This window comes from Malurus melanocephalus, unplaced genomic scaffold (assembly GCF_030028575.1).
Source record: "Malurus melanocephalus ecotype Western Australia unplaced genomic scaffold, MMel_1.1 scaffold_15, whole genome shotgun sequence".
NCBI lineage: Eukaryota > Metazoa > Chordata > Aves > Passeriformes > Maluridae > Malurus > Malurus melanocephalus.
This window is the reverse complement of record NW_026623247.1, coordinates 3,129,878-3,147,216: the sequence shown is the minus strand read 5'-3', so window position 1 is coordinate 3,147,216 and position 17,339 is coordinate 3,129,878. Positions and strand designations below refer to the sequence as shown.

The following is a 17,339-nucleotide window of genomic DNA, read 5'->3' as shown; positions in this document are numbered from 1 at the left end:
AAGAGCCTCCTTACTGACCGGCACYACAAGTAGTTATAACATGTAGTTACAACTGTGTAAGGAGTTGGGCCAATTTCTTCTATATGAGCTGTGTAAGGAGTTGAGCCAATTTCTTCTATATCAAATACATGTACATATACTCTGACTCAAGAAAATTGTTATGGTATTGACACATGGACTGGTAAAATTTCAACCATTTTCAAACAAGTCACAGCAGTCTTGCATCATGTGAATTTACAGTAAAACATAGCAATTACTGCCTACCTCCATTGTTACTGCTTTTATTGTTTGACTTGTTTCTTGCTGGTATGTCTGTTGGTGTGCATGGAAGGCAAGCAGACACCATGGCAATGTTGCTTAGAGACCTAAACCCAGATCTAAACCATAAGGCATATTAATTTGATCCTTCGTTTTGCAACACAATGGTAATTCTGAGTGCCCCAAAACATGATGATGGCCAGTCCAAGCAGTCTTTTATTGCCGCATGTGCTACCTGGTTTCTGTTACTGACCATAGTTGCTTTTTTTGGTCACTGCTGATGCCATGACTGAGCCTGGCCACAGCTGTGATGCAGGGGAAGAAGAAAGCTCTGCAGAGTTCATTAATGTTCATTCTAGTGCCACTACAGACCCAACAGAGCCTGAGCATGTTGCCTTTTAGGTGGGACATTCTCAAGGACACTGCAAAAAATTGTGCTGCACAATGTCCCACCAGTATAGTGAAGCCTTGATGAAACTAAACATCTGTTTTTACCAATGAGAAATTTGTCCACACACCTGTGTATTTCAAGCTGTGTGTGAGAATCACAGAATGCCAAGGGTTGGAATGGACCTAAAAGACCATCCTGTCCCAACCTTCATTCCATGCCATAGGCAGGGACATCTCCCACRAGACCCGGCTGCTCAAGGCCTTAGCCAGCTTCATCTTCAACACTGCCAGGACTRGGGCACCCACAGCTTCTCTGATCAACCTATTCAAGCGTCTCATCCACTGTTACAGTAAACTGTTTCTTCCCAAAATTTCACCTTTCCCCTCTTTTAATTTGTACGGATTACTGCTTGTCCTACCACGCTACCGTTCCTGCTGAACTTCCCTTCAGATCCTGAAGATTGCTAGGCAGTCTCCACACAGCCAGGCTGAACAGCCCCAGTTCCCTCATCCTTTGCAGCGCAGGTGCTCCAGCCCCCTTATCAACTTCATGGCCTTATCTGAGCTGCCTCCCTCAGTTTTATGTCACTTTTCTGTTGGGTCCCCAGAGCTGGATGCAGTGCTCCAGGTGGGGTCTCACCAAAGCGGAGCAGAGGGACAGAATCCCCTCCCTCGCCCTGCTAGCCATGCTGTTTTTGACGCGGCCCAGGATACGGCTGGGTTTTTGTCACGTCYCAGATCCGCCCTGGCCGAAGAGCCTTTTCCGGCCATGAGCATCTGCGGGGCTGCGCGGCTGCAGGGCCGGTCCCGGGCGGGCCGAGCCGCCCCCTCCCCGCGGCCCCGGCGCGATGCGGGCGGGGGGGGAGCGCGCCCCGTGCGTGCCGCAGCCGGTCACGTGGGCGGCGGGACCGAGGCCGGGGCCGCGAGAGGCTGAGGCGGCGCCGGCAGCAGCGATGGCGGCGGCGGCGGCGGCGCTGGGCGGGCTCGGCCTCCTGCGCGCCCGGCTCAGGCTGGCAGCCGCAGCCGCCGCGACCTCCGCCGCCCTCGGCCGGACCGGCCTCCGGGCGCCGTCGGTGCGGGGAGGCGCCGCCGCTGCTCTCCCCTCGTCCGGGAGGAGCTACGGCTCCCAGGCGAAGGAAGAGGAGGAGCTGCGCGTCCGGTACCTGGATGATGAGCACAAAGGTAACGAGGGGAAGGCGGCCCTACACCCGCTGCCCCGGCCCGGCCGGGGTGACCCCTGAGGGCTGGGAGAGGGCGGCCCTAGGGGAGCTGCCTGGCGGCGGGGGGCGGGAAGAGAGCGGCGGCTCCTCCTTCTCCATGGCGCCGCGGCCGGGGTTGCGTCGCMGGGTTCTGGGAGCTGCCGGCATGGGAACTGGGTCAGATTGGTTCCCCTTGGCTCTTCCAAGAATCGTGGAACAGTTTGGGTTGGAAAGGGCCCTGAAGACTGTCTGATTCCAACTCCTCTGCCGTGGGCAGGGACACCTCATACTAGACCAGGTTTGCCTGGAGCCCCATCCAGCCTGGTCTTGCACACCTCCAGCGATGGGGCATCCACAACTCTGGGCATCCTATTCCRTTGCCTTACCACCCTCACAGTAAAGATTTTCTGCCTCTTACCTAATCTAGATCTGCTCTTTTTTTGGTTTGAACCCATTACACTTTGTCCTGTCACTGCATGCCCCTGTGAATAGTCTTRCTTCATCTTTCATGTTGTTTCCCTTCACGTACTGGAAGCCTGCAATTAGGTCACTTCAAAGCCTTCTCTTTTCTACACTGAACAGCTCCAATTCTGTCAGCTTTTCTTCATAGGAGAAGTGTGACATTCTTCTTATCATCCTGGTGGGCTCCTCAGGACTCACTCCATCAAGTTGATGTCCTTCCAGTCCTGGGACCCCAGAGCTGGGTGCAGTGTTCCAGGTGGGGTCTCACCAGAGCAGAGCAGAGCAGAGCAGAGCAGAGCAGAGGGGCTGAATCTCCTCCCTGGCCCTGCTGCCAACGCTGCTTTGGATGCAGCCCAGGACACGTTTGGCTTTCTGGGCTGTGAGTGTACATTGCTAGGTCATCCAGCCTCCCTCAGCACCCCCAAGTTCTTCTCAGCAGGGCTGGTTTCCATCAGTTTATGCTAGAGCCTGTGTTAGTACGGGGTTTTGCCCCAATCCATGTGCAGCACCTTGCYCCTGATGTTGTTAAACCTCATGGGATTAAACTGTGGGCCTACTTTATGAGCTTGTCTAGGTTGCTGTGAATGGCACCCTGTCCTTGAGGTATGTCAACAGCACCACTCTTCCAGAGTACAGCAGCGTACGTACTGTGTGTGTGAGGTRCACCCTTCTCTGTTGACATCTGTTGGCCACTCTAATTGTGAGAAAATTAACTTTAGCAACAAACTGCTTGAGTTAGGCTGCTTCCAGCATCAATTTTCTATTTGTGTGCACGGACAGACAAGGGCACAGAATTTATATTGATGTTTTCTGTGCTGGGAGGTACGGCTTCAGTATTCTCTCATCTCATGCCGCTTGCCTAATAATCATCTCATCCTCGTCCTTGTTTCTAGCGTTGTCAACTTCTAYTCACCTTGTTCTACTCAACTGTACCAAGAGTCTTGTTTTAATTCACCTGGTTAAAAAAAGMAAGAAAATCTGTGGTCCTTAGTGATCTGCAGCCAGTGCGTCAGAGCACAGGCACTTTGTACTTTCTCTTCTGATTTGGTGCTCACCAGATTTTGGAGGTGTTTAACTTCCTTTGGTGTTTGTCACTTCCTTCCTTTGTGGATGCACCAGGGCTAGGAATGSTGGAGCAGAAATATGTGCATGCTCTGTGCCTGAGGATTTATTTTGTAGTCGGGATGTTATACCTGCTTTTATGGAGAGGGCCACAGTATAGGGTTTTGATCATCTGCAGCACATGGATTCTCTATATAGAGAAAATGTCTTGGAACCGCTGTATGTTAAATGCATAGTTCAATTTACGTCTTTGAGCATGTTAATTCAGCTATTTCAGACCTGCTGCAAATTCAGGTAAATGTCTGTCAGCTGAGTATGGCTGTATATAGATTAGTACACCTATACAGAAAGGTAACTTTAAAATTGAATTTTGTCATGAGGCTTAGAAGATTATACTTTCTTTTTCAAGGGAAAACTGAGGTTGTACTTTCATATGAGGGCAGGTTTTTGTCATTATTTGGGGTTGATGTTGAAGATGATGTTATTTGATCCTGAAATCAATCTACTCTCTTAGTTGTAGCTCTGTTCCCAACTCTTTTCACTTCCTTTAAGATGTACTGCTTTATTTCTGTTTTTCCAGCCACCTGTGGACTTAGTATTAATTTTAAACATCTATTCTGATTTTTGGGGGATTATTTTAAATTGAGGAAAAGACAGGAGCAAAGCAGACTTTATAAAATGTTAGAGGAGTGCTTTTTCCTTGTTTTCTTTATTCTTTACCGAGAAGTGGTAGAAAATATAATAATCTTACTACTCAACTTTTATTTCTGCTATTACACAACAAACATAGAATTAGGCAGTGTGTTTCAGCTGCTGAATCAGCTAGAAATCCATCRTTCTTGTAATGTTATGAAGGGTTTTTTACTGAATATCTAACCTAATGCCCCAAAACATGGAGATAGTGTTTGGAATGTTGAGTCAGTGTCACTATCATAAGGAAGAATTCAATCAGTATATTTTTAATTAATGAATTCTCTTCAGCAAAAGGAATTTTCATCTTGACTTTCAGAAGGACATAGAAGCAACACAAGAGGATAAGAACAAGGATCTAGAAGTAGGCCAGGAGATATAAACCTCACATGCCTTCTTCAGCTGCACAGAGCAGGCAGCATTCCTGCAAAAGAAACATGGCTTTGCATCCTTCCCATAGTGCTGTGGCATACTCTCCTCCTTACCTTGTATGTCAAGTTCATCTATATTTATCTGCTTACAGCATGTAATATCCCTGCTGAATGAGGACACCACCTCTATAAACACCCCTGTGGTCTTTCTTGCTCTTTTTTGCCCTGCCATTCCTTTATCTGCCATTTAATGTTCTAGACTTTCCCACATGGGACTCGGGTGCCYCTGTGGCCTCTTCGCACTCTCCCATCACATTCTTCTTGACTCCACGCAATGTCAGGCCCTGTTCCTCCGACTGCCTTTTACGACAAACACGTGCTTGTTCATGCTGTGGTTCTGCTCTTGCACATGCCTACTGTTTCTGTGTTGCTTGGAGAAGGATGTATTGTGAATACTGGGGAGTTACGAAGATTGCCAGTAACTGCCTCACATACTTGTGGCACGTGTCTTGTAGCACTAGACAAATCTTTGCCTGTAGGCAAAGTAGCAAACCATTCTGCTTCATATCACTTCCACGTGATTTGCATATCCCAGATTTTGGCAAGTTGTTAAACATAAATTAAAATGAGACTATATTCGAAAAGGCTAGTTGAAATTCTAACTCAAGGCTTTCCCGCTTCCAAATTTGAGCTGAACTAAAATACAAAAAGTGTGAGACTTTTCAAGAATGTGATTGAAAAATACCTGGATATTCTGCACATTACAGCTTGGAAAGCTCTTAGAATCAGTTTTCTATGAGTAAAGATAACTTTCAGTGCAGCAGTGTTTTTAAATTAAGTATATATCTTCTGCTTTATTTGAGATTSTATTTGATCATCACTAGGGCTAAAATGTATTACAACTGCTGACATTTCAGAACTTGTAGCCAAGTTGCATTAGTGATCCCATTACAAATTTAAATGAACTTGGTGGTTTTGGTTTTTAAGTTATAGGTGCARTTGGGAGAAATATCTTTTTAGTCTTGACTCCAGTGTTGCAGTGTCACTTGCTGGCGTGTGATATAAATATTTATAAAATTTAGATTTTATACTGGAATGTCTCCTTATGATTAAATTTCCCAGCTGGTTTTAGTTCAGTTTGGAGTAAGACAGCTTTTGGCCTTCATCAGTTATGTACAGGGAATAGGCAGAACAAATATGGTCATGGTTGAAGATGTTTGCTCAGAGTTTGGAAACTGATAGCTAGCTGATAAATTGGAAAAATTTCCTCTTCTTTTGCTGTGTTTAAAGTAGGGCTGAGCGAGATCTACTAATTTAAGAAATGCAGAAAAGAGTTGAAGCAGAATTTAGAGATGAAACAGGCGCAGGTAAGGGAGATTGAAGTGTGTTTCAGTACTTTTAAAAACACTGCATAGTGCACATCTGTGTGATTTTTCACTGAAATACTTTTTGATAAAATGATAATGAAAGCCACCAGAATTGTGCTTGATATATTCACCAAATGTTCTTGTCTTGCTTAAGAAACTACTTTAGAATAATAAGCATCTAAGTCCAYTTGTCTGCCTTGGTTTATCTGAATAGTTAAGTGAAACAAGCTTAAAAATAACTTACCTCTCTTTAATCCTCCTTCCATTTTTCAAAGCATAATTCAGACTTYTTAAAAATATCTTTTTTAAWAATGGAAARTTACATTTKTGTGTATTKAATGCAAATATATAATAATAAAATAAATGCAAATAAAAATTCTGCAACTACTTTATACACAGATGTAGTGAATCTTTTGAACTCTGACAAAGTTACTAATATGGGTTTTAAAGATTAGATTTATTTTTAATTAACTGTTTAAATGTGTTTAAAGATTGAGGATGAATGTTTTGATACCCAAAAAGTACAAGATAAAAGAGATAAAAAACGTTATCAAAAGTAAGATTTCATGTGTGCTGATACAAATMGTAGTTAAACCAGTGTCTGATCTTTTTACTTTATTCAAGTCCCAAATTTAGCAGATTCTATGAAATCAGGATGTTTCTGGGAATTTATGGATGTTTTGAAGCTATCTTCAAGATACGTATGTATCTTTATTTGTATCTTTATTTCACTAAAAGACATTTTTTGCTTTTATTATTCATGACTTTCACATTTTTTTTTCTGTTAAACATTGAGAATTTTACCACAGGCAGCTTTCTCTTTTGACAGAGGCAATTTATAAGCAGAGAACATATTGTACATTTGCATATGCTTTTCCTCTTATGGTTGGCTAGGAAAGCAGTGTACAGGAATATTTCTGCTTTTATTAGACAACACTGGGAATCATTGCCTCTTGGAGAGCGTAGCCAGTTAAGATCAACTTAGTTTTCAGTATGCAAATGTAATTTTTAATAGACGCACATTATGTACTGAAGYGTGTCCCAGAAATAATGCGGGGATGACTCTCAGGAAAAACTATAAAGTTAATATTGAGTTTAGCATTATCTTAGTATATCTGTAATGCTTTTGACACTATACAGATGCAATAACAAAACAATAATAATAAAAATAATAATAAKACCTGCAGTAACAATAACAATATAACTTCTACTTGCATTTATTAATGGCTACTTTTTAATACTTTTTCTTTAATGAGGAGATTTTTTTCAAATTTTGAAGGATTTTGGAAAGCACATCTTTATATAGGTTCTTCGGGAAGGATGAGCCATGATTAAATGCTTCAGATGATAATGTAAAAGGTATTACTGAAAAGTCACAGCAGTCAGGTCCAGTCCCAGTCAACTGGAAAAGAGGAAAACTTTGCCCATCTTTCAAAGGGGCAGAAAGCTGGAGCCTGGGAATTACTGACTCATCAGCCTCACCTCTGTGCCTGGAAGAGTCATGAAACAGTTCCTCTAGGAAGTTGTGCTAAGGCACATGAAGGACAGGGCGGTGATTCAAGAGAGCCAGCGCAGCTTCACCAAGGGTAGGTCCTTCTTGACCAGCACGATGTCCTTAAATGATGGAGTAACTTCATCAGGGGTCATGCAAAGGGCTACAGATGTCAATTATCTGGACTTCTGTAAAGCCTTTTACAGAGTTTCTTGCAGCATCCTTYTCTTTAAACTGGAGAGAGATGAATTTAATGAGTGGATTTGAACAATTGGCTGTTTACTGAAGAGAAGTTGGTTGGATTATGGCATCCAGCATGTGGTGGTCAATGGCTCAGGGTCCTGATGGACATCAGTGACAAGTGGTGTGCCTTAAGGGTCCATACTGGGACCAGTGTCATTTAGTATCTTCATTGATGACGTASATGAAGGGATTGAGTTCACCTTCAGCTAATGTTTAGATGACACCAAGCTGAATGGTGTAGTTGACATGCCTGAAGCATGACATGCCAACCAGAGGGACCTGGATAAGGTCCTGAAGTGGGCCCATGGGAACTTCATGAGATCCACCAAGTCCAAGTGCAAGGTGCTGCACATGGGTCGGGGCAACCCCTGCTACCAACACAGGCTGGGGCAGAGCAGCCCTGGGGAKAAGGACTTGGGGATGCTGTGCCAAACGTGTCCTGGGCTGCATCCAAAGCAGCGTGGGCAGCAGGGGAGGGAGGGGATTGTACCCCTCTGCTCTGCTCTGCTGTGCTCTGCTGAGACCCCACCTGGAACACTGCACCCAGCTCGGGGGTCTCAGCACAGGAAGGACAGGGACCTGTTGGAGTGAATCCAGAGGAGGCCATGAATATGGTTAGAGGGATGGAGCACCTTTCTTGTGCAAAAAAGAGGGAAATAGGATTGTTCAGTGTGAAGACTAAGCTTTGGGGTGACCTTACTGTGACCTTCCGGTACCTCAAAGGATCCTACAAGAAGTCTATGGAGGGACTTTTACAATGCCGTATAGTTGACATGACAAGGCCTTTAAACTGAAAGAGCATGGGTTTAGATTATGTATTAGGAAGGAATTCTTTGCTGTGGGGAACTGAAACAGAGATATGGATGCCCCACCCCTGGAGCTGTTCAAGGCCTGGCTGGATGGGGTGCTGGACAGCCTGGTCTAGTGCAAGTTGTCTCTGCAGGGGTCGTGGAACTAGATTATGTTCAAGGTCCCTTCCATCTTCAGAATGCTCAGGTCTTATAGTAATGGCATATCAGAACAAAACTGATTCAAATATGAATGCCAGGAATGTCTTTTCTATACATGACTGCAATATGTAGGTGTCCTTTGCAAACCTTTTATACTTTTCCTCTTGTAATTCTTGTTTCACTTTTTTTTTTTTTTTTTTTTTTTTTTTTTTTTTTTTTTTTTTTTTTTTTTTTTTTTTTTTTTTTTTTTTTTTACTTAAATAGAACAGCGGGATGGGTGCCATCTTCACCTTTTACTTCATAGAAGGAAGCAGAAGTGGTAGTTTTATGTCTTGTTACATCACCTAAGAGAAATCGCCTTGTATGATTTGTCTTCAAGGATCATTCTTTTGTAGAAAAAAATATTAAAAATGCTTTAATATTAACAAAAACAACTTTCTGAATACATCTGTTGGTGGTGGTGGAGTAGCAGTCTTTGRGCACCAATGGGGAGAAGAAAAATTCAATTGTTGTTAAGTGTCATTGCCATTACATATAACATGCTTCTGAAAAGGACTGTATTTCCTGACTGAAGTATGGTGTGGGATAATGGCATCTCTAGTTTATTCAAGCATGGGATTTGTAGTGCCTGAAAATCAGTGAAGCCAGGGTGAAGGGTCTTTTTGTTGCTTTATTGCAGCATGTTGCTTTTGCTTAATCTACTTGTGTTGCTTTTGCTTAATCTACTTGTGTTGAACATATGGAGTATTTGAATTTGGAGTGATCTTCCTCCTGGAGAAGTTGTAACAGCTGAAGAAAAGTGCTACAGCACCACTCCTTTTTGCTTAACGAACAGAAACAGGTTCCTATCTAAGTGCTGAATAATGGCTTTTGCAGGCAGTCTTGCACAAATATTTGCATGAATACCTAGGGATGAATGTGTCGGGATAAACAGGTGGGAATTGAGACTTATAGAAGAAGGGAGTGAGGATCATTTGGGTGGCCTGTCTCCTCTCCCGTTTTAGAGGGTATCTGCCCATAGCAATTGACTGTACCTTAGGAGCATGAAAGAGGCATATATGCTTTATTACTTGTGTTTGACACCATTTTTATTTGACTCATGAGAGTGGTAGCTAGTSAATGGAAGACTTTGTCTTCAAATTGGTAGCTGCAGAAGGATCAGGAGCTCTCTTTAGTCTTGTCTTGTGTGCATGTGTGTGCAGGAAGGGAGCAAAGGAAGGGAGCTCAAACACTAATGGGTCAGTCCTCAGGGAGGACAAGTTTTCCTGAAATAGAAGAAGCAATATGCACTGAGATGACAGGGAAGGCTACGAGAGCCAGGTGAATCACCTGGACAGATATGGAGTTTCTGGAATTCAGTTTTTTCATTTTGTAGGTTGATGGCAATACAGTGGACCTATTTGTTTGACATAGAACTCCCTTTCTGCCTTTCATTCCTGGTACCTGCCCTGGGCCTTTTCCTCCCCTTATCCTTTCATTCTATGTATAAATGGTCCTGATTGGGAAAATGTTGGCAGGGCAGGATCAGGGCTGTGTGCTGGTGTTTTGAATTCAGGCAGTTGTGTTGGGCTCAGGCTGCTGTAGGCATAGTGAATTTAGGCMTTACCAAAATAAACTTCCATAATCATGCTTGATAAGGTGAGTGGAACAAAACAAAGGCAAATTTTGTTTCTGCTACAGCAGTCAAACCAATCCACAGGTAATCAGTCAGTGAGACAATTCATCTGTAAGTGGACTGAGGGAACTATGAATGTGTCCGTGGAGCCGTGCACCAAGCACAGAGCCATGCACCAAGCACTTGGTTTTTGTGTATCAGGAGAGAATTGTTGTGCGATTTTGTTCCTTTTTAAACCAAAGTACAAGTTTTCCACTGGCAGCATTGTTTCTGTATTTACAACTTCCTTTTACCTCTATCCGAGTTTCTAGTCTTTGCTGTGGTAGCACTTCATGCTTTGAGAAGTCTCTGGAGACAGGCCCTCTAAATATGGAAATATGTTCTTTACAATTAAGCATCTCTCCTGATTGCATGTCAGCACTTCATGCACAAACATGAAATTTGCATAAAAATGCGTAATTCTACATTCAACCTTTGTAAGCACTGTTTCCATGTGAAGGTTTTRGGATCATATTTTTATTTTTTAARTCAGTGTAGTTTCTGTTGAGTATTGAAAAGTGTAAATCGGTTTRTTTTCTCTCAGAAACTCAGTAGTTTGCATTAGCAATTTTTGCAGTCCTCAATACCATTTGTATAATTTCAAAATGATAATTTACATAGATGATACAAATTTTACTACATTATAACAATGATGTGATTTTTTTCTCCCCTCCAGGAATTGTGGTGCTTGGATTAAACAGATCTCATGCTAAGAATGCACTTAGCAAAAATCTTGTAAAAATGGTAAGTGAAAAGAATAGTTTTCAGTATAACGGTGAAGTATTGAAATGAAGCACTTTAAAAAGTGTTTGGTTATTCCCCTTCCTCCTTTTCTCTGTAGATGTCAAAAGCTGTGGATGCATTGAAATCTGATAAGAAAGTACGAACTGTTATATTCCGGAGTGAAGTCCCGGGGATATTCTGTGCTGGTATGCAAACTTAATTTTCCTGAGAAGCTGGAAATCTGTATTCTCTTATTGCACGTACACACACACACACACACGCACACGCGCGCACACACACACACACAAAGAAATAAAAAATGCCCAGATTCTAAGGAAACATGTCTTTTTCATATATTCATCTCAGTAGCAAACAAAATGTTTTTGTATGATTTTCCTCAGTTTCTAACATGAATATAATATTGGGTTTTTTCTTTCTGTGTCATAAAGTATTTCAAAATATATAGTAGTTTATCCATGGTGGTAAAAAATCACTTAATTGAACTAGCAACTGTTGCAAGTATGTCAGAATAAGGTGCAAGTAATTTTAGAGGCCATATAAAGAGACTTTGTAGAAAGTTGTATCAAACATGTATTTTCAATGCATTAACTTGAACTTTTAATTAAAGGAACATATGTAAATTTAAAATTCCATGATGAATGCRCATGCTACTGCAGGCTGGATGTATTCTCAAATTAAAAACAAATCAAAACAAAAAGCTCACACCCCAGCCCATATATCCAACAGTACATGCATCTTGCCACATTGCTCAGAAAAGCTAAATTTCTTAACTGCCAGATTCTGGGAAACAGCAGTATCTTTTATGAATATCAAGTGAATAGTCTTCTTATTTAAAAATGCTTCAACCACTTATTACTTTATTCAAATTTAATTTAAATCCATTTGAAACTGAAAACAGGAGTAAGACAGTTTGTTCTTTCTAATTTATTAATAGAACTGTCAAGAAAGAGGAGATCAGTTCTGAAATTTTACTTTCTGATCATTTATGTAGTTGTTAGCTTCTATAGCCCCAAATAACATATTCTTTTCACTTTTAGATGCAAAATAGCTCTTCCAATTTTAAAAATATGTATTATACTTCAGCACTTTCAGTGGAGTTTTAAATTCTTTTTGTTGCTTTAAGTAAATCTCTTCTCATACAGATACAGTTTGTCACTTACAAGACTTGTGAAAATAATTGTCTTAGAAAAAATGGAATAATCAATTCAGTACTTAGTAATATGTATGAATAGGTTAAATGTGTATGTATTAATCAGCATATTCAATTAAAGGTTGTATCTTGTTTTAAATCAAGAAGTTTTAAGTTTTAGTCATCTCAGAAAAAAAGGTTTAAAAACTGTAGTTTTTAAACTGATGAAGAATGAAGCATCAGTGCAACACATGCAAATGGTTTTTCAACTTAATATTACGTATTACTTGAAATAAAAGGTGACTGTTGAGGTTTTTTAATKATGCTTTTTATTTGACCTTCTTGAATTGTGTAATAGTATTATATTGGAAATAAGATAGCAGAAATACTGTTTTTTAGGGAGAGTATCTCGGGTATGCTACTATTATTGTATTTATGAGCTCCAAGTACATCTCCAGTATTCTTTGTTAATTGTCTATTCAAAGCTGTTTTGGTATTAAGATTTAACATAATCACTGCTGCTTGTTTGTCTGGCTTATAAACCAAGCAGTTCAGATTATGTATTAACTCATAACAATAGAACAAGATACAAAGATGTTTATGTTGGACATGAGAAGGAAGATTTGTCCTTAAAGACTCTGAAAGACAGGGGCTGGTTAGCTATATCTGAATCTTAACCCAGAGAGTAGAGATAGAGTGTGAACTAGGTGCCTGTAATTTTWAAAAAGTGATGGATAAAATGAGGGTCCTAAGAAAGGACTTAACTATAACTGAACAAGTGAAATAAAGAGTATTCCAACAGTGGTAACTGAAATTCAAAGTGAAACAGAATACTTGAGGCAGAGTTTGTTGATGAAAATAGGCAAAAAGTGCACAGTGAATGGATGGATGGATTTCTTTAGTAGGTGACTTAATAGAYATAAAGAGAATGATGACAGAGAAAGCATGGTGAGATGTGGAAAAAACAGGTAACAGCTTAGGGAAGTAAGGTGAAGGGAGGAACATACTGRATGTAAGAAGACATTTTCTGGAGGGGACTCAGGAAATTCAGTAGAACAGAAGAAAGTATTTTCAAGCTTAAATGTTAAAGGAGAATGTGTTACTTCAAGAACATTTAATTTCCTTAAAAAATGTAAGGATCATCTTGTAAAATGTCACAGTTTCTTATGCCTTATAGTGCTATTTAGTTAGGCTAAACCTGGAATATTTTTWTTTTTTTTGTTTCCTCAAGAATGTTTTCATGCTAAGATGTGTGGGAATGTATGTTTTTAAAAATACACTTTTACGAAAATTTTTGGACCACCATCTGATGTTTAACAGACTGCATATTGASAAACTTTGTCCTAGAATGTGGTTCCCTTTTGTGTTTGGAATGAAGTCCAAGATCATTAAATCTTGCCATTCCTTAGCTATCAACAAATATCTGTGAAAGACACAAGCCAAGTGTCTTGTTTCCTTCTAAGGCCTAGTCCACAAAACATGACATACAAGCATTCTTCACAAAGTAACAGCATTGATGATTAAAAGATTTAAACTCAGTTGATGGCTGATTTGGTTATGATTTCAAATTGCAGAATTTTCACAGGGAGTGTGAAAAATGGAAGTGTGACAAAAATGGAATTGTATAAAAGAATGTAGAGATGTACCAAAAATCATATCCTTTCATTTCTGCATAAAAATTCTCTTTGAATCTTTAACTACTGTTTTCTTTGTGTCTTGCATTTAATACTTCATACATCCATGGGTACAGAAAGTTCCTCAATAGCAGTGATCAAAAGGGACACCTAGAAGTCAAAGACTTGCATGTCTGGGGTTAAGGATGTCTGTGTTTATGCATAGACTRTATCTGTGGGTACTTATGAGGGCTTTTTGTGCTTCCATTAGAAATACTCTGACATTGAGTCACTTCTTGAGTCCTCTCTTTCTCCATCTGAAACCAAATAAGTAAAGTAGTGGCCTGTCTGGAGTGGACATGCATGACCAGTCCTGGCCTATGTAAGTCAAGGCAGTGTATTTGCCCCATTCTATAGCCAAAGCAGGTGAGTCTGCACAGGAGTCTTTTAATTTCCTGACACTGTTCCATTCTTCAGAAAGGCACTGTCTTATGCATGGAATAAGGCATGTGTCCCATGGGTAAAGTGTCTGTGATCAAGTAATCATGGGATGCGCAGTTTGAATAGCGTGATTTTTCATTATTAATGTAATTTTAGCATAGGTATATTAGTGATACTGCTGAGGTACTTTTTATGAGCAGATTTTTAGGCTTTTTCAGCTTCAAAGTATYTCTGGAAGTGTATRTGCATAGCAGTGTTGGCAGATAAGRTACTGTGAGGAAGAGAGGAGGCAGTATCCACAAGTTGTTGCAAAACCTAATCTTTGTCAGTGTGTTCGCAAGAATGGATTTGATTGGAAGAGACTTCAGTGAGGTCATCTGGTTCAACTTTCCTGCTCAATCAGGATCATTCTGGAGACAATCTTAGAGTTTCTTCTGATTTAAAGTACATGAAGTCTRAAAAAAGGTAAAATAAAATACACCACTTAAGAGCTACCTTTTCTTTTTTTTTTTGGCTTGTTTTCGGACAGTTTGTGGTCTGAAGAGTTGAACAAGCTAATATTGCACCTTAAAGTTTTTTGTTTTTCAATTTTCTGAGGCTTTGAGCAAAAGCCAAAATAATATTTATAGAACTTCTAGTTGTTACAGAATTTTATATTTGGAAATGTTTTGGTTGAAGCTGAAAACTACTGTATGGTTCCAGGTCTTCTGCTTTCTTCTAATTTTTCCCATCTCAACCACCCTTGTCAGTGTGTTTGGTGATGTGAAGTAGGGATTATGCTATGTTTTACAGTTGAAAACTATGGATATTTGAGATCAGGTAATATTCTTTWTAAACAGTTTTATTTGTCATTTTGAACAGATTTATTTTTTGAACAGTTTTATAGTGGTTAAAGAAACATTCTTTTTACATTCTTTTCCTTCCAGTTGCTTGCTGTTCCCTGTATTCTTTTTTTGATACTGTTGTTCCTCCAACCATTTTTTTATGTTCTGTCAAGAAGGCATTAAAAAAGATATTCCTTATGCATTTGTCTCAGGCAGTAACTTGTTTGCCCATAGTCTATTGGTTCAATTTGCTGCACATGCTAATAAATAAACCCCCTTGCTACTATTTTACCATTCAGAGTAGTTCCTCTTGTGCCTGAACAAGCAGGACAGTTGCTCACTAACCAAGTTCATTCAGGGATTGTTGGTCTCCTAAAAACCCACATGTGWGTTGTTAGTTTCCCTGTGTCTATCTGTTCTCTGTTGATATTCAGAAAAATTCCTACCATCTTACAAAGAAAAATAAGTAGAGGAACATGCTGTTTCTGGGTTTTGATTTGCATGGGAGAATTGGGAGAGCTTTCTGGGACAAGAACCATTTGCCCATTTCTGAGATTTTTGTGGTGCCTGTGTTTAGAGTATATGTGTTTAGAACAGTCTGTCTTCAGTATTGTTTTTTCAAAGTGAACTGGGCTATCTGTAATAYAGGTTGTGACGTTGATGGAATATTTGCTTTGTATATGTGTGCATAGAAAGAGAGCAAGCTTTGGAACAATTTTTGCTTGACATATTCAAAAAAATGTTCTCTAGAAACCTTATTTCAAAAATCTTTGAGATGTATCAGAATATAGACAGTTAATGTTTTGTTGTCGTTGTAACAGGCTTTCAAGACAGTTTGAGAAAATTGGGTATTTGAGCTCTTTAAACCACTTTGACCTAAAAGTTACTGCAGCTTGGCCAATAAAGTCTCTTTTTGGAAAAGCAGAAGTAATCTCTCTGCCAGCAAAAATTCRCCATTTGAATCTGTGGTGTGAGTAAAACCAACCTAAACGCATTTCCTGTTGGCATAGATTGTTGGCATCAGAATTTTGTTTCCAGCAGGGTTAAATTGGCTATATGGAGTCTAATTCCTGACTGCCAGTTCCAGCTGGTGCAGYTCTTCTGGCAGAAATCTATGAAGCAGAAGCCTGGTAGAGCAGATCCTTGAAGACTTCTTTGTTTATCAGGTTTTAGTGTGGTGGAGTAGAGGAGTTTCATAATAGCTCTTGAATAYTTGACCTCTTCTTATTTTTATAGAACTAGTAGGAGTAGTAGGGAGGTATTACTGTGGGTGTAGTCTCCTTTTTTTCTTGCTGTCTCTGTTAAGCAAGCATGGAGAAAGTATATATTTTCCCAGGACATATTTGATTCTCCAGAGTCCAGCTCCTGCATAGATTCTGAGAAGAGAGTTTGTGTATTACTCCACTCTTCCCTCTTGAGCATTCAGGTCACGTATGAACATGTTTTACTGTCTTCTGAATATTTCTGTTGCTGTGCATACCTTTCATTCCCCCAAGGAAATGCGTTTTGATGTAGACTGTAGCTAGGTTCTTTCCTCTTTTTCATTCCAGGCTTTCACCAGTGTTCAGACTCCAACTGATGTTAGTTGCTATAGTCTGTTAGGCTCAATGACAATTGCATTTGCCCTGGACCAGTGTCAGTGACGTGAAATGTGTCAGGTTGGTCAGCCGTGCGGCAGCTCTTTCTTGTGAGTGTGTGCGCAGTTATCTGTTACGTTTCGATTCTGCAGTTTGCATTTGTCTGACATAGATGATTCTGCTTCTTAATTTTGTTATTGGCTTTTTGGAATGGCTGATTCCTGTCATGATTTTCCTGTCATGTTGAACAACTGAGCCGATAGAGTGCAGTTAGGATTGTGGTTTGATCGTCTAGTCTATATGCAGAAAAGAATCCCAGTAAAGAACACTGGTTTAAATACCTTCCTTTTGGAAGTACCTCAGTCAGCTAGCTCCAAATGCTCCTCTGCCTTCTATCCTGACAGCACATACTGATTTTCAGAAGAAATTGGAATGACACTGTATTTTTCAGACCTAAAAATTGCAGATAGGATTTCCCAGGAAGTTTTTCAGTAAGAATATGAAAATCTTAACTGTGTTCATTTTTTTTAATCCCCCAAAAGACAGATCCATTTCTGGATCTGTTGAGGAAGCAGGCGCAATGAATAGGTAAGGTAAGAAATTGGGTGGGATTGTACTAAACAGCACAGTCTTTAAATCAGCATCTAATCAACTATGAAACTTTAGGCAAGGAATCTGTTGTCTGTCTTCTCATCAAGCCTTACTTGAGAAAATTATACAATTTAGTTTTCATTTATTCAGCCTTCTGAAAGTGATTTTGTAGTTGGAATAGAACTTTTAAACCAATTTATTCAGTTCACATGTGCCTTTYTGAGAAGGGACCAGGAGCTGTCCTGGTACTCAACAGAGCAACTTGCAGGCAGTTCCAAAACA

General features: G+C 40.2%; 1 protein-coding gene across 2 annotated transcripts in view; it reads left to right on the top strand.

Moving 5' to 3' along the window:
- Nucleotides 1-1,562: 1,562 nt before the first annotated feature.
- The window catches only part of AUH (AU RNA binding methylglutaconyl-CoA hydratase), a 104,849-nt gene continuing 89,072 nt past the window's right edge, over nt 1,563-17,339 (top strand). For both annotated transcript variants that reach the window (XM_057385022.1, XM_057385012.1), the window contains exons 1-3: nt 1,563-1,830; nt 10,815-10,882; nt 10,980-11,067. In XM_057385022.1, the coding sequence (XP_057241005.1) occupies nt 1,602-1,830; nt 10,815-10,882; nt 10,980-11,067 (385 nt within the window). In that variant the 5' untranslated portion in view covers nt 1,563-1,601. The remainder of the gene's footprint in view (nt 1,831-10,814; nt 10,883-10,979; nt 11,068-17,339) is intronic.